Source organism: Acomys minous (assembly GCF_964271855.1).
Source record: "Acomys minous genome assembly, chromosome: 10".
Taxonomy (NCBI): Eukaryota; Metazoa; Chordata; class Mammalia; order Rodentia; family Muridae; genus Acomys; species Acomys minous.
Window position 1 is genome coordinate 86,073,845 of NC_140491.1, and position 21,755 is coordinate 86,095,599.

At 36.6% G+C, this 21,755-nt stretch overlaps 1 protein-coding gene and 1 long non-coding RNA gene across 3 annotated transcripts in view; one reads left to right on the forward strand and one right to left on the reverse strand.

Moving 5' to 3' along the window:
* Positions 1 to 21,755, reverse strand: part of LOC311607880 — a 426,536-nt gene that overhangs the window by 263,899 nt on the left and 140,882 nt on the right. The window lies entirely within an intron of this gene.
* The window catches only part of EPC2 (enhancer of polycomb homolog 2), a 99,097-nt gene that overhangs the window by 71,610 nt on the left and 5,732 nt on the right, over positions 1 to 21,755 (forward strand). The window contains exons 5-10 of one of the 2 annotated variants that reach the window (XM_084799161.1): positions 3,401 to 3,549; positions 4,595 to 4,727; positions 6,678 to 6,869; positions 10,068 to 10,157; positions 11,265 to 11,410; positions 11,521 to 11,864. In XM_084799161.1, the coding sequence (XP_084655287.1) occupies positions 3,401 to 3,549; positions 4,595 to 4,727; positions 6,678 to 6,869; positions 10,068 to 10,157; positions 11,265 to 11,410; positions 11,521 to 11,864 (1,054 nt within the window). The remainder of the gene's footprint in view (positions 1 to 3,400; positions 3,550 to 4,594; positions 4,728 to 6,677; positions 6,870 to 10,067; positions 10,158 to 11,264; positions 11,411 to 11,520; positions 11,865 to 21,755) is intronic. The other variant, XM_084799162.1, reaches the window with a different exon arrangement.

Here is a 21,755-nt window from a genome sequence, read left to right on the forward strand (position 1 = left end):
TGTGCAAGAAAATAAGAATCTTGGAGCCGTAGTAGGGCACAGGAGCCAACCTGAAGGGAGCTAGGAAAGTTTAAGCATCAAAATAAAAGAATAAATAAAGCATAACTCATAGAATAGCCCATGAGCCCATGTTTACATAAATGGCAGGCTAAGGCACAGATAGGGAACATGTAAAAGGTTTTAAGTTAATACTCAAAATAACGGTTTCGTATATGCTTTTATAGTGTCTTCCCCTGTCCCCAACTCTTCACCTGCTGGTCTTCTTCTTACATCTTTTGGTAGTCTTCCCTTGCAGCCTGTGTCAGATATATTTATACCTCTCACCAAAATCTATTCATCCTCTTTCTGTTTTCATGACCATACATACACACATCTGTGCACATGCTTATTTCATACTGGATTCTGTACATGGGAGAACATATCTATTTAACTTTTGGAGTCTTGGCTTATTTTATTTAATGTAATGATTTGAAATTTTATCCATTTTCTCTTAAATATAATTTTATTTTTATGGCTGAAATTTTTCACCATATATATGTACTTTTTAATCTATTCATTCTTTTTAGTTAGATGTCAAACTTAAAAATATCAACAGAAACAGAGTTTAAACTTCACCAATTTGCAGCTACAATACTAATTATTTCAGGTGAAAGAATCATTGAACATTAGACAAATGATGGATGTTTTAATGACAAACTAAATACTTATGTAATTCCACAACATGATGGGGTAATTTAAAAGGGAAAATAATATTTTAGTAGGTAAACCCAGCAGACACCATCTTAATTGAGTTACCAGTGGTAATAGGACAAATTGTGTTATCTAACTCTCTTGACAGGATGTAGGACAGACACAATATCATTTCGGTGGTAGTTGGGCCAAACCATATAACCTGAATTTAATTATGGAAGAACATCAATGAAACACAAATTGAGGGATACACTACAAAAGTAAATATTCTCCATTAAATAAAAGGAGGAGTCATGATGATCACAGGAAAACAGAACTTTTCCAAATAACGGGATATTCGACACATGACCACTAGAAACAGTTTGCAATCCTGAGTCAGATTTACAAAAAACAATAAAGAAAAATAAGTAATCTTGAAAATAAAAATACTGTCTCACTAATATTCCCTTGGTCTTCGTTGCCAGATTTTGATTTTGATTGTGCTGTGATTATATTGAAAACACTATTGTTTTCATAAAAGCAGATTAGAATATTTAGGGCTAGCTGGGCATGGTGGCACACGCCTTTGATCCCAGCACTCATGGAGGCAGAGGCAGGTAGATTGCTTTGAGTTTGAGGCCAGGACAGCCAAGCCTACACAAAGAAACCTTGTCTCAAAAAACAAACTAACCAAACAAACAAACAAATATTTGGGAACAGATGTTCGTCTCAAATTTGGAAAATACTGCAAATATTATGTATGTCTATAAACATAACTAGTGGTAAAATGTTAAACTTAAAACCTTTGGGTGTTCTACTTAATTATTCATGCAAAATATTTGTGCTATTTCCGCAACTTTGCACATCTAAAGTTCTTCTAAGATAATATATAAAGAGTAGAATGGGCAGGAGAGAAAAGGTTAGGAAAAGTAAGTTATGCCAGAAAGATGGTGACCGGGCAGTGGACTTTAGAATGTAATTCTCTCTCCTAGGTGTACTGAATGTGGCCTCTCATGAATATTCGTCTTCTGATTGTTTTGTGTCTCTTACATATGTTGATACGTGTTTCTGGAAAACATATAATATTCGTATAGTATAGTATGTACTTTAATGTTGGCTCTTGATCATATTAATTTTTTTCAATTAAAAGTTATTGTTGCTTGTTTACCCCCCAAAATTGCTTAAAACTATGCTCTATATTTTACATTTTAGGAGAGTGCTAATGAGGTTAGGGGTGGTGATAAAGGTGAATTTTCTCTTGGTAAAATAAGAAACCTGTTAGCATTTAAAAATACTCCATATATAGTATGTGGCTTATGCTGTTTTCAGATGACTATTTTCCAAGTGCAGGAAACTGCACAAAAGGAAAAATAACACATGGGGATTTTTTTCAGTTTGTATTCATAATCTTTTATTTATGAAATCTTTGACATTCTTTGGGTACTTTCTAATATTATATTCAACTGTTAAGAATTTTCCATTGCTTAAGTGTAGTCTTTCTGACAGTTGAAAAGTATTAGAGGTCTATGTTTAAACAGGGCTCTATTTAAGTTAGACACCATGGGGTTATTTGACTTAATGTGCACATCATTGGTGATTTTATATTCTGATGAATGTTGCTTATTGCAACAAAGCCACCTTTTGTTGAAGTTATGTTTTGTTTTTGTTTTCTTTTTGGCTTTTTGACTTTTTCAAGACAGGATTTCTCTGTGTAGCCTTGCCTGTCCTGGACTCCCTTTGTAGACCAAGCTGGCCTCAAACTCATAGTGATCTGCCTGCCTCTGCCTCCCGAGTACTAGATTTAAAGGCGTGCGCCACCACTGCCCAGATGAAGTTATGTTTTATGCTTACAAGAAGCTAGCAATCTTCTGAAGCCTGGAGTTGTTGCTAGATCTCCTTCATCCCCTGCAACAAGGTTTACACTGAAGCATGAGAATGCCCTTCCCCTACCCCTTCCCCTTCTTCCCCTTGCTTCTTCCCCTTCTTCCCTTCTTCCCCTCCTTTCCCTTCCCCTTCTTCCCCTTGCTTCTTCCCCTTCTTCCCCTTCTTCCCCTTCTTCCCTTCTTCCCCTCCTTCCCTTCTTCCCCTCCTTCCCCTTCCCCTTTCCTTCCTGGTACAGGCTTTCTCTGTGTGTACCCTTGGCTGTCCTGGACTCCCTTTGTAGACGAGGCTGCACTTGAACTCACAGAGATCCTTCTGACGCTGCCTCCCTGGGTGTTTGTCACCACACCCAGCAGAGAATCACATATACTGTTTTCAGTCTTCTGAATTGCTGGAAGTGAAGTTTTGTCACTGTTCTTGATTATATTGTATTAATGTAAGCCTTTTAGCTCCCACTTACAGATTGGATGGATATATGGTTAGACACTCATTGGGCCTTTTTTTTTATAACTATTTTTATCATTGTGTAACACGTTAACTGAAATAGAAGGATTTTATAATTTTTATATGCTAGGTTTTTTGGATTTTATATACAGATTCAGTTGGATTTTGACCCCCACATTGGAATTATTCTTTATGTGCCAATAGTTATCAACATGTTCCTCTAAACATTTGCTTGTACGTAAATGTTCAAAGTTAAACAGATGAGTTCTTGTGGAGTTGCTATTTGGCTATTTGTTAGTTAGTTTTAATAATTTAAAACTTATGGGATAATTGAGATTTAGTTAGAACTTGTTAAATGGAACATGGATAATTTTATTATTCGCTAAAATTGCTATTATTTCAAAAGAACCGTAAGAATGATGAAGCCTCTTATGAAAAGATGTTGAAGCTGAGGCGGGAGTTCAGCAGAGCCATAACTATTTTGGAAATGATTAAGCGAAGAGAGAAAACCAAACGGGAATTATTGCACTTAACGCTGGAAGTTGTGGAGAAAAGGTAACATTGCTACTGCTCCATGCTAGGGCCACGCTAGCCAGGCTTTGTGATGCTGGCTGGTGATGCTCTAGTAGGGTTTTGCTTTACTGTTTTAAGATTTGTAGTTACTAATTGTCTTTAAAATTAGACTGTTAGTGGTTTCAATTTCATGGGGCAGGGGATTTTGGTACAGAGCAGTGTTTCTCAGCCTTCCTAATGCTGTGATCCTCTAGTACAGTTATCATTGTCGGGGTGACCCACAACCATAAATTTGTTTTGTTGCTACTTCATAACTATAATTTTGCTACTGTTAATGAATCATAATCTAAGTAGCTGACAGGCAGGGTGTCTGGTATACAACCCCAAAGGGTTTGCAGCCCACAGCTTGAGAACTGCTGGTATTAGAGAATTGATCTTTGTAGATATTGTTAGAAGCTTTGGACTTTTCTTAATGAAACTTACAAGTTATCTTGCCTCATTTCTCTCAATTACTTTTTTAAAAACACTATTCGAAGGAAATGAATAGATGGAAGGCAGAAGTTCCTGTTTCTACTCTTCAGAATTATAATCTATAAAGTATTTTCCTGTAGAACTAAATAGACTAAAGTTCCATTAGGTTAGGGAATTTTGTGTGGTTGCTGAAATAAACATTCTAAGTAATATTCCCAGTGCTTGATAAAAATACATTATGTAATTAATTTATGTATTGTATACCTTAGGCATTTAAAAAAGTTTCTTGTTTGTTGGATTTTTAACTGGATCTCAAATATGAACTGCTTTGTTTTTGTAATTTTTCTCCTAGCAATAATCTAATATCCTAAAGTTAGGTTGGTGATACGTGACTAATTTTCAGCAGTAGAGAGCTTGACACAGGAAGATCAGGAGTAGAGCCAAGTTTGAGGCCACTTGCTGGACACTTGACGCCCTATCTCACCCCTTCCTACCCCCAAAATTAATAACTCTATTTTGCTGGTTTAGTTACTTAAAATGTTATTGGTTTGAATATTTATATATCTTTTATCATTAAACTCTGCTTTATTTTCTTATACTTTATTATCTTTTCAAGATATCATTTGGGAGACTATGGGGGTGAAATCCTTAATGAAGTGAAAGTTAATAGATCGGAAAAAGAGTTATATGCCACTCCAGCGGCTCTTCATAATGGAAATCATCACAAAGTTCAAGAATGTAAAACTAAGGTAAATGCTCTTTGAAGAGAATCACAAGTGGTTGTATTGATCTCATAATATGGTGGTTTAAAAAAAGAAAATAAATAGCATGATTTTTTTTATTATGTCTCCACTTTGATGGGTGTTTTTATATACAGACTGGCCCATTAGTCTCTCTAGAACTCTACTTCTGTTACTTGTAGAGCATAGCTATTAAGTGTTAAATTCACCGTTCAAGTTCATGTCTACCAAAGTGCATTGTTCTGCTGTGCTGTCTGCTGCTCTTAGAGAACAGGGTCATTGCCAGAACCAGTATTTGCCAGTTACATACCTTGATTGGCTTTAGAACATGTTCTGTTTTCTGGATCATAGTTTATTCCAAGTAAAAGAGCTAGCTTTGGTGAACGTTTTATTTTTAGCCTAAAGAATTGTATTGATTTAGTACTTGTTTGCCCTATTCAAGTTATTTAATTTGGATATACAAAAATTTATAAAGCCTTTAATGTAAGTTTAGATTTAAACAAGCATTGCTATAAAGCATCTAGACAGTAAGTGGAGGCCCGCCTGCAGCAAGGTTTCATAAGTGACTTGGGGTGTTTGTGGAAAATTCATCTTTTAAAAATGTATAGTCATTGTTTTTCATGGGTTCATTTTTAAATGGCAAGGAAGAGTGTGCAGCAGGGTGACTCCTCCTCACTCAGCTCGTGTCAGTTCAACCAGCAGGTTCTTATTAATCACAGGCATCTAGCCCACACACCTGATTCCCTTTGAACCACACTTGCGCTGATATCCAAAAAATAAAGTTATTAGCACAACAAATGTCATTTTGGAAACTTTTAAAATCCATTTTATCAATCAGTGCTATCCCTAAGAGGATGCTTACTAGGCATTAGAATATAAAACTTAACCTATAATTACTGACAGAATTACATTGACTCTTACCTTAGGTCTTATCTAAGTAAATAAAAATAGCCTAACTATTATTCTTAGAGGCACAGTGTAACACGTTATTGCCTTACCCTGTACCATAGTTACTATTTTTAATTTTCACTCAATCTACCTTAAGACACAGAAGATTGCTAAGAATTTGGAGTTTTCCTTTTGATCTAATAGTTTGTCCCCTTATCCATCTCTGTCAAGCATCTTATCATCTGACTGTCCCTTAAACAGCATTTCTGTTGTGTGCACTGTTTCTCATTCTAAGGTAATCTTAATATCTGGACTACATGAGACAATATGTAACTTCCTTAATAATTTCAAACGTTCAATATTGTTTTTAATTTGGTGCCCAGAACAGTCATTTTTCAGCTTTTTTTTTAAGAGACAATTCTCTTTTTATCAAAAACAATACCAACCAGTATATAAAACAGAAACAGGTCTCTACTTTGTAGACAAGAGGAGGGGCAAAACACTTCAGGTAGTCCCTTTGCCAGATGGACTCCACAGAACCCTGGGGTACTTGAGGACCATTTGATTATTGTTCAGTCGAAGCAATAATAATATGTTGTAAAATATTAAAGTTTTTGTCTAGCTCATAAACTTATTTTTCTCAAGATTACTGCATGTAACATTTTTAAAAATTAAAAACAAGTATAGAACTAAATAAGTTAGAGATCTAATTCAATTATTTTTAAAAATAAAATAATGAATTTTGTTCACCAAAACAGTGGATTTAAGTAACAATTAAACACCTTTTAAACACTGGATGGCATGATAATAGAATAGTCTAAAAACTGCAGTTTTAACTATTCATAAAAAAACAAACTTAAACATCATAATTATTTGTCAGTATAAATTACACAAAATAAATCTAAATCATGTTTCATTTTATGACCAGAATAAAGTTTTCATACCTAAAACAATAATTAAAATTAACTCCTAAAGAAAAATGTATGTTTTTCAAAGAGGAGCATAGTTTTTCATGATTTCTAAAATGATTTTCATTTCTTCCTTTTGGGGGAAAATTCGTCATGTAAACAGCACCCTCATCATTTGTCTTTGAAAGAAGAGGCTTCTGATGTGGTTCGTCAAAAGAAGAAGTACCCAAAGAAGCCTAAAGCAGAGGCTGTGATAACACCTCAGCAGCCCACTCCTGAGACATTGCCTGTGATCAATAAGAGTGACATTAAGCAATATGACTTTCAGAGCTCAGATGAAGATGAGTTTCCACAGGTGCTTGTTTGAAACTGTTTTAAACACATGTCCTCCTACTCTTTTATATTGCTGTATTTTGCAACATAATTGGCATCTTAGTCTTGATTCTGCTTCGCTCACTAGTGTTATAAAACATTTTCTACATATTTCATAAGTATACAGTATACATGCATATATGTTGCCACTAACGTAGTATTTATTCTGTTATTTTTTGTCAGCTGTAGAAATGTGTTGTGTGGGACATTTAGATAGTTTTTAGGTTCCCCTTTTATAAAAACAAGCATCTTTGTCTTCCTGTTTGTAAAGTAGCTTTTTAGAAATAGTATTACAGAGTCCAAGATATCAGTATTAGAAGATATTTAAACATGAGTATAAAAATTTACTGGTAATTTGTTTTCTCTCATATACTACCAACATAATTTGTTTTTATATTTAATGTAAATTTTATTTATTTGTCAGGTAATAGCTATTTTATTTTAAAGACAATTTAGAAGGACTAATTAAAGTTTTAACTTGTAAAAAAAAGTCCTTGTCAGTTACTCAAGCTTCATAGCAAAGTATTTAGAATTATTTTTTAAATTTTATTTTCATCAGTGCTGTTTTTAAAACAAAAATTTTATATTAAATATTAAAGGATCAGGTTATTGTTTAAAAAATCACCTGATCTGACAGTAACCTATTTTTCTTTTTTCTCTATGACCTAAAGCATTCAAAAGAAAATATTATTAACAGCTTGAATCTACTATCAAATGTGTCATATTTTAATATTTTATTTACTTAAAGGCAATTTTCTTTTAAAAGTCAACATCAAAAAATAAAACTTTAGAAACAAGACTGCTTCTAAAGGCCTTTATTGTTGTAGCCATTTAAAATCCAGTTTATAGAAATGTGCCATCTGCAGCTATATTTTTTTTTACCCTGTCACTGACTATGTTTTTCTGCCACAAACAGTTTTGTAGCAACCATATGCACTAATAAGGGAGCAGAAACATGCTTTCTTTTATATGCTCTTGAGAACCATTAAGGAACCCAGGGATTGCTTTTGTCAGAAGAATCACCCAGTTAGTCTAGGTTAACCTTTGCAGTCATTTCAGAGAAGGGAGGGATGTAACAAATGGTGGACCTATCGAGTTCTTCCACATAGAGAAAACAGAGAAGCTGCGATCCGAATTACAGCATTATGAGAGGGAAATTTAGCAGTGTGGCGTTGCCGGAGTCAAACAGAAGAGAGGAAAGACAGGCAGTGCTGTATGGGTAGTAAGCAGATGGAAGTTACTAGAAAGCCTGAGTCAGAAATGGCACTCTTAATAAAAGCATATAAAACTTGATGAGTAGTTTACTATTAGTATGAGTGAGGGTCTAGAAAGTCTTGGCGTACGTTCTGTGTCCTCTAAGAATGATGCCGTGAGATACTATGACCGGAAGGGAAATGTTTCCCTGGTTGCTATTCCATCACTGCCTTAAGGGCTCATTCAGCATAACTTGCCATACATTCCTTTTGTATTAAGGAATCTTCATTTCCGCTCAGAATTTTTATATTTACTTACATAGTCCCCACCTTCCATCCAGACATTAAAATTTCATTTTACAACTTTCATTAGAGTTTCTAAGACTTTTACTAAAGTCTTAGACAACTTTCATTTGTTTTTATGTTTTTCCCCCACATTACTGAAAACTGTTTGCCTGTTTGCTATACACTGGCATCACTAAATAATGTAGGAATTTAGACTGTTACCCTTCTAAATTCTCCCAGGGATGAATTCCAGGGCACCTGGGGAAAGATAGCATGTTGTCCAGTAAACAAGAAACAAGGGAGTAGGTAACTTTAAGAGGCATTTTATTTTCACCAGGCTGACTGACAGATTGTAGGTGGGAAGAAGCAGCCCTGTCTCTACTGATTTGTCCATCGGGTTCGCCTCTCAGTGTTGCTGCCTTTCTGGGTGTGCTGGGGTCCACCCTAGGGATGATAGTTGGGAAGGAGTGAGTTCTTTATGCAAAGAATTGCTAGGCACTTGGTGTCACTTCTTACCTGTGTTAGAACAAAGAGGCACCTGCAGAGGAGCCACACTATAAAGCTAAGATTTCTTTACAGCTTTGAGTGTAGGAGTTGGTACCTTAGCAAGGAGAATCAGCCCCAGCCCACTGTGCCTTTGTCCCCTGTGGGCTACTGAAGGCATAGTGGAACCTAAAACAGATGCACGTCTCCCAAGGTGACCGAGCTCCATGGTAATCACCACAATTTGGAGTTAATGTGGAGGAAAAATACCCTCTCTTCAAAGAAGGGATTTTTGAGGTTCAAAACTGCCAAGTAAATATGATTAAGCAAGTACTACAAATGAAAACTGTGAGACAACTAAAACCTAAGTGCTCTGCTTTTTGTGTTGCTTAACCATTAGTATTATATTTATTGTTTCTCTGATGATTCAGAGTGTATTTTACATATCATCAATAACCTGTTTTTATGACATAAAATTGTGCTCTAATGAATCAGTGCTGTCCTAGGGGTCCACTTCAAATTATATAAAGATACTTGGCTGGTAGCATCTGGTCCTGGCAAAATCCTTTTTAATGTGGCCACTCGTTAAAAGTCTTTATGTTTTTGCTTTACTGTTGTAGTCTTAAAATTCCTTTCAGCACTCAGATTTTTTATATACTTGGTAAATTTCTGTCTTGTAGTTTTGTTTCTGACCTGCTAGGTTTAAGCAGTGGCTTAAGGGGCTGGGGAGATGGTTCAGTGGTTGAGATCATTTGGTGCTCTTAAAGAGGACCTGGGTTTGCTTCCTGTACCAACATGGCACCTCACAGCTGATTGGCTCTGGTTCCAAAGAATCCAGTGTCTTCTTCATAGCATTTGGCTTATTAAAGAAGTTTCCAGACAAAAATACAGCTACCTTTAGGTGAAGACATGATCAAGTACTTAGGACTGCACAATTTATGACTATGTAAATATGATATATGAAAATTATACTGATTCTTAAGTCTAGCCTTTATGTTCAGAAACAAGAAAATAATATCATGTGTACTTAGATGAAAAAATGAATCTTTAAAATAAGGATTTTTAGCACAGAAAATATTTACCAGTCATTAAATGTTTCGGGCAAATTAGCTACCTGCTAGATATAAGCAGGTGTGTTGTGAACTGATTTTGTTTTCAATCTTTATGTACATCAATCTGTTAACTTGGTAACTACTGACTGGAACACCTGTTTTATCTAGGTACCATCTCCAGCATCAGAACCTGAAGAAGAAAATGATCCTGATGGTCCCTGTGCTTTCAGAAGGCGGGCAGGATGCCAGTATTATGCTGTAAGAACTTTGTTTTTTGTGATATATTTGTGAGCTGGAATTAACAGATCATTCGTGTCAAGGTAACGTAGGCTGAGTATAAGTGGATAGTGCATCAATATTTTTTATTTATTGCCTCCTATGGCATGTGAATACCACCAAAAGAAGATGAAAGATGCCAAATTATTTCAAAGAATATCAGAATCCTTTACTTAGGCAACTCATACTTTAAAAATTATTTCAATTGGATTTTAATTACAGCTTTAGCAGTTATGAAAATTAATTGCACATGTCTTAAGTTGGCTTCAGAACTTCTGGTGGCTTCTGGGTGTTCACTGAAGTGTGTGTGTTATACACCCAATATGTGTATTTTTAAACACTATGCTAAAGTTGTCTGATAATTGTATCCATAAATTTCAGATACATTTAGAAATCTCTCTTTGTTACTAATGTCCCATTTTGGCTTTATCTTCCCAGTGCTAAGGCTTTCCATCAGATTTTCCATGAGGTATAGAGTGGTGGCTGTGGTTTTACCCTTTACCATGATTTCTACAAACCATTTGACTGCATTATGGTATGCACAGATAGCTTTTTGAGGACAGACTTAATATAGAAAGGATAGGGATTTGTTTTCAAGTTATGGTGATAAAAGACAGGAGAACTCCTATAGAAGGGGGACAAAGCAGTGAGACAGAAAAACAGAATGCTGCATATAATAGACAGGCCAAGAGTAGGCTCTGTGGTCCTCAAGAATAAAGAGAAAGCTGCAGCTTCACCTATGCATATACTTCCATTAAATTGCACCCCCCAAAAGCAATCCATTCTAGTGTATTGTTTGGAAGGTTATAAATTAATAATTTCATCTACTCTATTCCTTAACATATATTTTTAAAATACGTACTAAATATATTTAGTTTATCGTGGGTAATTTGGATAAGAAAATATTTGATTTAATTGAAAAATTAACTGGATTAATACATGTAAGCCCCAATTTTACAGTTTTTCTTCTAAATTTTAATTGTTCTCTTAATATGAACTATAATCATTTTATTTTTACCATGATTTAACTTTTCCTCCTTTCAGAATTACTCTATGAGCTATTTTCTCTCTCTTCCTTTCTCTTTGTAGCCTCGTTTGGACCAAGGTAACCATATGTGTGAAAATTCAGAGTTGGCAGACTTGGATAAGTTGAGGTATAAACATTGTCTTACAACACTTACAGTACCAAGAAGATGTATAGGATTTGCAAGGAGGCGAATTGGCAGAGGTGGGAGGTAAGCTGCTTTGACCTTGTTATCATTTTCTAGCTGAAAGAGGCGCGATAAAGAAATAGCTATATATTTTATAGATGATATACACATGTATGCCTTATATTGCTTTACAGGGTCATAATGGACCGAATATCCACAGAACACGACCCCGTCCTGAAAGAGATAGACCCTGAGATGTTGAATGGTTTTTCAAGCTCTTCCCAAACTATAGACTTTTCTTCTAATTTCTCTCGGACCAATGCTTCCAGTAAACCTTGTGAAAATAGACTGTCCCTTTCTGAAATATTAAGCAATATCCGATCATGTCGACTACAGTGTTTCCAGCCAAGGCTACTAAATGTACAGGACATTGATAGTGAAGAATGTACCTCAAGAAAACCAGGGCAGACTGTGAGCAGTAAAAGAGTTTCTGCAGCATCTGTAGCTTTATTGAACACCAGCAAGAACGGCATATCAGGTAAGCATCAAAGGGCTGCCTCAAGTCTCTGCTGCCCCTCTTTTTTCCTTCATGTCCATCATGTGATACATGAACTCATAATGAATTTTGGAGACTTACTTTCCTACTTCTACTTGGAGAATAAATTTTAGTTTAGTTTTCAGCCTAAGACACAGAGTGTCTGAGTGTCTGGTGTGGCAAATGTGTGGGCTGAACAGTGTCCCCGGGAGTGAGTATACTGCTTACTCACTGCCTCCCATCACTGTTGTGATGAGCTGTTTGCGTCTTACATTACAGACAGTCATCACCTTGGATGGGATGTAAGCACTGCTCTTTGAGAGTTCTTGGGGAAGCCTTTCTGGAAAATGGCTTTCTTAATTTAAAGGAGGCTCACTGAGTAGTGATTTTAGTCTAATAGCTAAACTTTCTAGTTGAAATCAGAAAGATCTTTTTCATTTTAAGAGATTCTGTGCTAGATATGGTAACGTGTGCTTACAATCTCAATATTTGGAAGGTAGAAGCAAGAAGAGGAGGCTTCAAAGTCATCCTTGAATATATAGCCAGTTTTGAGCCTTCCCTCCAAATATATATTGTGCTCAAATTAGTTTAGTGTTTTTATGGGACACATTATAAATAATTTCAATATCTAAGCATTCTAAAATACAATTTTGATTTGTTTTATTCTGTTTATAAGTGTATATATAATTTATAGCTATGTTTATAATACATACTGCAATTATGCATGGTATCCAATGGAAAATGTGTGATTCAATACTGTTAAATAGCCTTTCTTGTGAAACCTGCTGTTTGATTTTTAAAATAATTTATGTAAGAGTTTTATGCACATAGATGGTGTATTCTGGTGAGATTCCTTCCTTCCCTTTTTCTTATTTTCCTCACAGCCCTTTCAAAGCCCCTCTTCCACCCATCAAGTCCCTATTCCACTTTCTTACCTTTTTGCTTGGGGACTCGCTGGGTTTAATCATGGCCGCTGCTGTGGACATGGGTGTGAATCTATCCAGTGGAGTATGGATGATGACTCTTCATAGCTACATCACTGAAGATGACTGCCTCCCCCTCCTCCTGCAGCCCTAGACTGCCATTAGCTCTCCTGGGTAGTGCAGGGCACTGTGAGACCCTTCTCTGTCTGGATGTTTATTTACGGGTTCATTCTTACACATGCCCTATGCAGTCAGCCACAGCTGTTGTGCGTTCCTGAGTGCCATAACCATGTTGTAATGGTAAGACACTCGTTCACAGCCTTCCTCCCTGTTGTTCATCTCGTAATTCATTTTACGCCCTTTCCTGTGCCTTGGTTGGAGCGATTTGGGAGCTTGGTTTAAAGCTGAGCACTCAGCAGTTACTTGTTCTTTACCTCTTGACCAACTGTGAGTCTGCATTAATCGCTGTTGGCTACCAGCAAACATGTGCATATTTAAGTTGTTTCCTGGATGATGCGTTAGTAGGGTGCTGCAGTTTATAGTAAACTTCTTTAAGGTGATTTTAAATTCCTGGAATCTGGTGTCAGTGGTATTTACAGTCTTGTGTGAATTGAGCTGTTTAACAACTTGGTGTAGGCATTCATCCATTTTAAGGCTGCAGAAGAAAATTAGAGTTGTCTGAATGAGTGGAAGTAGACCTGTGCTTCCCCAAATCTCTTGGTTCATTTTCTCCCAGCGGAACTTTAAGGAAATGATGGCCCTTTATATACAGTTTAAGTTATGACACTTAATGAGCCTTTAATATGAAATAGATAAAAGATACTTAGTATAATTTGAGATCATGGAGTTTCTAGAAATCTTTGATTACAGGAAGTTAAATAGTATTAAGTTGTGTCTTTCCAGCCAATTCCCAAGATTACTCAAAATTATATATATAGAAATTTTTATAGCAAACATTACTCAAAAAGAGAATTCAAAATATGTCATTTATAGGTATTTATAACTGTGTTTGACTGTACATTTATTTTTTAACTCTATCAATGTATAGCATGTTAAAAATTATTTGAATGAATTCTCAACTTGAATATTTACATATTTCTACTCTGTGTCCCAGATGAACTCTGGATTTGACATAACTTTTCTAGATGATATATACATATGTTCTCTTTTGCTCTATCAAATCTATAATAAGGAGATACATTATCCATCTGTCATCATGAAAAAAGCATTTAAACAACCATTGTGTGTATGCACATCTGTCATTTTTCATGTATTTTTGAATACATTTAAATACATAATACCGTACCTTTCTTCCTTCCTTGAGAAATCTGAACCTGAGTTTGATCTCTAGAATACACACACACAAACACACACACACACACACACACACACACACACACACACACACAGCCAAGCAAGGTCCCAGTGCTAAGGAGGTGGAGATTGGCACATCTCTGGAGCTCTCTGACAGCCAGTTGACCCTACTTGCTGAGCTCTAAGCCAGTAATAGAACCTGGTCCTTTTTTTTGTAAAGGATGGACAGCGCCTGAAGAGTTATACCCAAGGTTGTCCTTTGGTCTACACAAATGCACGTGCACTTGCATACACACAAACAGATAAGAGTATGCACAAAATAAATGTTTGTATCTAAACAATAACAAAGGTGCATTTGAGGTCATTCTTTGCCTATTTATATGTGAGGTATGTGTATGTATTAGGATGTGTGCCTCTATACATGGATGGAGGTCAGAGGTCATTGTCAGTGGTCTGATGTTCTGCACTGTATTTTTTGAAACAGGATCTTTTACTGAGACCAAGTTCAATAATTATCCGTGCTGCCTGGCCAGTGAGTTGCAGAGATCTGCCTTTCTCTGTGCTGGGGTTAAAGCTGCTTTCTGCTTCAGCCTGCTTTTAACATGCGTACCTGGGTTCTGAGCTCAGGTTGCCATGGTCGTACAGCAAGAACTTTACTAACTCTACTATCTCCCCAGTCCCAGAAATCAATCTTTTAAAGTCAGGTTTTCTTGTTTATTTGTTAGTAAAGCAAAGAATTTGTTTATTTACTTGTAGACTGCCTGAGGTCCTCTTGACCTTAAGGTCATGAGAGGTTTCTGTTTTAAAATTTGGGGCATGGTAGCCAAAGATACTCAGTGGTAGAGACTGCCTAGCAGGTCCTGGGTTTGGGTCCTTGCACCACCTTGGGGAAGGGGTGTCAGACATGGGAATGTATGTACCCACTGAGAGGCCATTTGTAAGCAGTAGCTAGACAACTGAAAGGGAATTGCTAGTACACTTCAGTAAATACCCAGACACATTCCTCCTCTATCTGCAGAAAAGGTTTTTCTTAATAGTTTTATCTCTGTGCTTTTAATAATTCTGTCATTTACTGATTTTAGTGAACTTTTCTCTTGGAAGCTATGGTTTGTTTTTTGGTTTTGGTTGTTTTTTGTTTGTTGGTTGGTTTTGATTTTTGGTTTTGGGGGTTTTGTTTGTTTGCTTGGTGAAAACTTAAGGGCAAGTGGCCTAAAGTCTTCGTACTTTCTGTTGTTTATTGTAAACATGGTTAACTTTTTAAAGTCATAATCTGTGCTAAAGAGGTTTTATTTAACTTATTGACTATTTAGAGACAGGCTCTCTGTATCGCCCAGCTGACCTCAGACTTCATGATCCTCCTGCATCAGCCTCTCGAAGATATGGAGGGTTACATGCCTATGCCATCACATCTACCTTAAACTTACTATTTTTTATAATAACTGCTTTTGATATGCTTCAAGGAAAATTTAAATGTGTGCCCTAAATATTATAAAGACTAAAACAGAAAGTTTTATAAGGGGGCGGTGATTTTGGTTTTTCCAGACAGGGTTTCTCTGTTGTAGCCCTGGATGTAGACTTGCCTTGTAGACCTGGCTGGGCTCCAGCTCAGAGATCCGCCAGCCTCTGCCTCCCGAGTGCTGGGGTTACAGGCATGCACCTCCATTCCTGGCTCAGATTAATTACTACATAAAGGTATTCTTTCTTAATTTAACAAACTCAGCAGGACTGAGAGAGTAAAGACAGGATGGAGAGGAAAGAAAAATTATTTCTTTCAACATAATCTGCACTCTGTTTTACATACAAAGCAGTACATTTACTGATTAAAAAGCTGAAGAAGAAAACAGTATATTCAAGAAGCATACAGCACATGGCAATATGGCATTCTTTATATAAGTAGAGTATGCTACTTTAAAGTCCATTGAATCTGATACTGAAAATACTGAATTTTTAAAAAATTATTTTCTTTTGTATAAAGTTCAAGAAAATATATTTCACTTGTAAAACAGCTTTATTTATTCAAACTTGAAGGGCCAGATTTACCAGTAGCCTTTTTGGCCAACAACCACTCCAGATACTTTACAGTGATTAACGGTTTGTACAGTGTTCCAGGAAGAATTCCTGAGTTTTCATTTATTCAGAGTCTTTTCTTATTTTTAAATTGCCACAAATGTTTGCAAGGATAAAAAGTATTAGGAAGTGAGGTTTCTTTAACAACAAATACTCACAGTTGTATTTTCTTGGAGATTATGATCACTTCTAAAGGTAAGGAAAAAAATTCAAATATTAGTGTGACCATTAAGGGAATTACCAATCCTTTAAACTTCACTGCTGTGTTTGGACAGTGAAGTCTGTTGCCATTATCCTTGCATCCTTTTGTTCCTTATTTCCTGACCCTTCCAGCTCTTGGAGTTATTGCCCTATATCCAGAAGGCATGTTTGCAAGTGTGTGTAAGCATGTTCAGCAGCTCCACGCCCCTAGCTTTTCCATGGAGCCCCTCCCGTGAGTGCTCTATGAGACCTGCCACTTAGCCTGCACTGTGTCGTGAAATGTCTAAGAGAGAAACTCCCTGTCTGCCTGCTCCCAGCTCAGACCCAGATCTGTCCTTTAAAATGAAATCCTGATGCAGTCAGCATTGCTTTAAACCATTTACTGTAATTCAAAACAAAGACCTACCAGGTAGAAAATGCAAGATCATATAATCTTCAATGGCACATTAGGTATTCTCCATTAAACTGTGAAAACCTGGTCTAGGCTAATATTTAAAAAAATCATGCCTTCTCAAGAATAGAGCATCTTAACTCAGTTAAGAAACACGGTTAAAAATTAAAAAAGCATAGGGGGGCACAAGTGAAAAAAGGTTCATATCCTGTTGTCAGATTATCATTCCAGAGTAACTAGAACATATTTCTGGTTTTTCCTCTTTAGTTTATCAGCGAGCAGCAATAAGAAATATTTCATATACCTCATACAACCACAAGAATGCTTCTGTAGATCCAATCTTAGAACTTTATAGTTGTGTCACTATATAAAGTCTGTGAAGTATCTAGGGTATTTTTTTCATGGATCACTGTCCAGAGGCCAGGAGAGGAAGGGGCAAAGAGGTCAGCTGGCCTACGCTGAGCACCATGTAGGAAGCACCCAACAGAAAAGTAATGGTGGTTAGTGTCTGTAAAGGTTTTATGGAGTCATCTGAAGAGTAAAAGCCAACTCGTACAAGAGGGAGTAGTAAGTTCAAAGTATAGAAGATAACCAAAAATGGTACTTTTTTTTTTTTTTAAGAAAACACTGGTAGTGATGTACAGGCATGAAGAAATACAAGGGTGCTACTCTACACAGCTTCGGATACATAAATGGAGACATTCTTTAGTAGATACACCAGTCTGTCAGAGGACAGTAGCCAGGAAGATTTGTAAAGCTGTTCACCTAAGGAAAAGAATGCTTCTGGTCTTCCAAAGAAATCTAATATTGTCACCTTTCAGGACAGACAGGTTTGTGGTAATTGTGACCTGATAGAACTTTGGGGAGTGAACTAAGTTTCCTCTTAAGCTGCCAACTTGTACGATGAACTAGTGAGAAAAGTTCGGCTGAAAGCAAGAAGAGAACATGTTCTTTTTTTTAATAATTTATTAATTTATTCATATTACATCTCAATTGTTAGCCCATCTCTTGTATCCTCCCATTCCTCCCTCCCTTCTGCTTTCCCCCTACTCCCCTCCCCTATGTCTATGACTGAGGGGACCTCCATCCCCTGGATATGCTCATAGGGTATCAAGTCTCTTCTTGGTAGCCTGCTATCCTTCCTCTGAATGCCACCAGGCCTCCTCATCCAGGGGACATGGTCAAAAATGGGGCACCAGAGTTCGTGTAAAAGTCAGTTCCCACTCTCCACTCAATTGTGGAGAATGTCCTGTCCATCAGGTAGATCTCTGTAGGGGTTCGAAGTTTATTTCCTGACAACCACATTGGAAATCTATCTGGCACTTTCTCAAAAAAAATGGGAGTAGGGCTTCCTCAAGACCCAGCTATTCCACTCCTTGGAATATACCCAGAAGATGCTCCACCTCACAACAGGGACATTTGCTCATCCATGTTCATAACGGCCTTATTCATAATAGCCAGAACCTGGAAACAGCCTAAATGTCCCTCAGTAGAAGAATGGATAAAGAAACTGTGGTACATTTACACTATGGAATGCTACTTAGCTATAAAAACAAGGAATTCCCGAAATTTATGGACAAATGGATTGAACTAGAAATGATCATAATGAGTGAGTTAATCCAGAAGCAGAAGGAGTCAAATGGTATATACTCACTTATATCTGGACACTAGCCCTAGGGGTACATCCCATGAAAGTCTTCACTTACCAGGAAAGTGGATCAGAGGTGAGGACATCCTATTGGGACTTTAGATGAGAGAAGCATGGGAGAATGGAGAAATAGAAGGATCCAGAGGGTCCTAGAAACATACAAGGACAGTGTGTTCTTTGGTCCATCTTCACTTCTGCCTCCTGACCAGTGCAGACTTCCTTTCCTCCATTTCATCCCAAATGGATCTGTTCACTATAACTGTGATATTTTTGATAGATTGTAATGTGTGCACTATATGACTCAGCATATTAAATAAAACAAATCTCTTCTGAATACTTTAGTAACTTAGGAAAAACAACCTACTGAGGAAGTGTTTTTAATCCAAGTTTTACTCTTTCCCACTAGTAAGTCAACTGTGAGGATCAGCTCACTGTTGTTTCTGTAGCATGAAAGCCATATATCTCTTACTACCTTCCCTCTCCACCGTTCCCACTAACAAAGGACTTGTTTTGTGCTGAATGCGGGCACACCTCTATAACTCTAGCACTTGAGAGATAGAAGCAGTTGGCCGTGGGTTCAATATCATCCTCCACTGCATAGTGACTTCTGGGCCAGCCTGGGCTATGTGAAACCTTGTCATGAAGGGGTGGCTGTAGTGGTGGTGGTGATTGTTCCAGCTTTGTATCTTGATAACTATTATTTCATCTAAAGGATTGAAATAATACTAAACAGTACTCTAGAAAATTCTGGATAAATACATCAATTTCTTTGAAACACAAAACACCTTTGTAAAGAGCTGACTGTTAGGAATGGAGTTAGCTTGGCGTGGCGGGGAACTGGGGGCTGATTTTAAAAACCTGTCCATTTTGTTTGATTTTAGGTTTTGGATTTGATTTTATTTGTTATTTTATCAGTGATCTTTAACCAGAAGTGGGATCAGGGATGAGAGTTTATAGTGCCCCTTTTAAATCTATACATCAATGACTCCTTGCTTATTAAAGTGTGCAGTACATGTAGTTGGCAATACTTTGTTAGCTATGGAACTCAAGAGGAATTGGTCCCTGTGTAGCCTCAGCTAATCTTTCTGCCTTAGCAGGATCACAGACAGGTACCACTATACTCAATGCCAAAAATAATTTAATTAAAAATGACAATTTATTCTGTTTACTCATTTAGATACAGTTTATTGTCTCATATCTGAAATACTTAGGGGGGCAAAGTGTTTATAGATTTCCAAGTTTTTGTATTTTAGAATATTTGTGCATACTTTAGTGATTAAGCATCCCTAATCAGAATATTTGAAGTCCGAATGCTCAGATTAAAAACTCTTTGACTGTATTAACAATGAAAGATTAACAATGAAAGAACAATGGTTCTGGATGAATTTCGGGACACTTATGATTATTAGTATTACTATTTTATTCTAAATTAGTACTGTTTTACCAAGTGCCTCACAAGGCTTTAAAAAGAGAGAGAAGAATACTTAAAGTGTGATATCTTAGTATTCCTCCGTAAGCAGATGAGCCACACTTTTTTACTACATAAAGCTCCACTCTAGTCAAAGAACGCTGGCTCTTTCTATGCCTTTTCCTTTCCAAACGGCTTAGCGTTAGAAGAACAGAAGACCTGCTACATTATTTAGACTTAGGGGTTTTCTTCCTGCCTTCATACCTGATGAGTTGGTTTCTTTTTTGTTGTTTTGTTTTGTTCTGTTTTTTTCATCTCTTTCCCCAAGGGTTTCAAACAGCTGGAAATTCATGATTACTTCATATTTTCATTTGATTTTGAAGATTGTAACTTTATAATTTTTTTTATTTAAAACCAAAACACTTGCAATGAATTTAACATGTACAAAGAAAGACATTTGATTTTGTTAGTAATTCAGTAAAATAACTATGTGTACTTCAAATATACAGGTAAAGATTCTAAAGTGAGCAGTAATAATAAATATGCTAGTGTTTGGAATCTTCTAGAAATAAAATGTATTTCCCCTCATAGCTCAGTATAAATTGTGATGATATGTAAGAGATGTAAGAAAGTATATCCAAAGCTTTGTTCGCCTCTGGACCTAATTCCCTTTTTATATATTTTTTTGAAAGTTAAGACTTTCACTAGGCACAACTTGGCTATTACTATCAAAGTGTTCTCATTGGATCTTGTAAATAGAAACTTTGGGGGAATAAAGTTACCTGGGTTGTAAGTCATCATGATTAGATCACTCAGCACATATATAAACATGAACTAGCCTTACTTTGTTTCTTCTCAGCTTCTAATTCATTTGTCCCTAAAGTCACAGCGATTCCTAGGGCAGCATTCTGCATGCGAGTATATGCTAAATTATTATTGATTGCATGAAATAGGAGAAAAGAACACTTTTTTTTTAAGTAGAATTATAGTTCGTGGTAGGATCTGCTTGACTGAGAATGTGGGTTTCTAGCACTGCAAAGAGAAAAGAAGAGTGAGAATTACTTTTAAGAATATATGTTTTCTAGTGTGGTTGGACTCTGTATTCTAAATGAGTGCTAATTCCTTTGAATATACCTTACATTAAGTAAGAGGGTTTCTTGCTTTTACTTGAAACCCATAACTTCACACACTGTTCAGAACATTATTGATTGCATCTGAAGGCCCGGTGAAACTCTAGTTTTGTGAAAATGTCTCCTTTCCAGCCCGTACGTAATAGGATGTATTTAGACAGTGAATGCACTGGCTTACACTGGGGCTTACGGCTCCTGAATGTCTTTGGTTTCTACTCCAATTTAGAATCAGAAAGAAAGTGTTTTCACTTCAGTGTCATGAAAACTGGCAGAAGTCATTCTGTCTCTTATTAAGGCTATAACTTGGCTATTATTAATATTTATTTACCTTTATTATTACTGCTGTTACCCCATGAGCACTCTACTGTGGAGAACTAAGAATCTTAAAACTACTACATCTGAGGCCAGCATGATGGCTCAGTGGGTAAAGACAGACACTTGCCGCCATGCCTGAAGACCTGAGTTCTATCCTCAGGAGTCACTTGGTGGTTGGTGAGAACTGACTCCTGCAAGCTGTCAGCTGTGCTCTGATTTCTGTGTACACAAGCACATGCTAAACACAGATAAACATTTAAAAAAAGAAATCAAAGACAGATTTCACTCTGAGTAAATGGTTGAGTCTTTACGCTAGAATCGAGCTGTGCAGTCAACAACTGCATAGAAAGAAAAGAGCTGTGGGCGGAACATCCCCCACACTCAGAGATTTGCCAGTATGATTCCACTTTGCATATGTATATTGTGGGGTATTTTTTTGCTTTTTGTTTTTTGCCTATTGTCTTTACTGGTTTACATTGTATTCTACTTATGTTCTT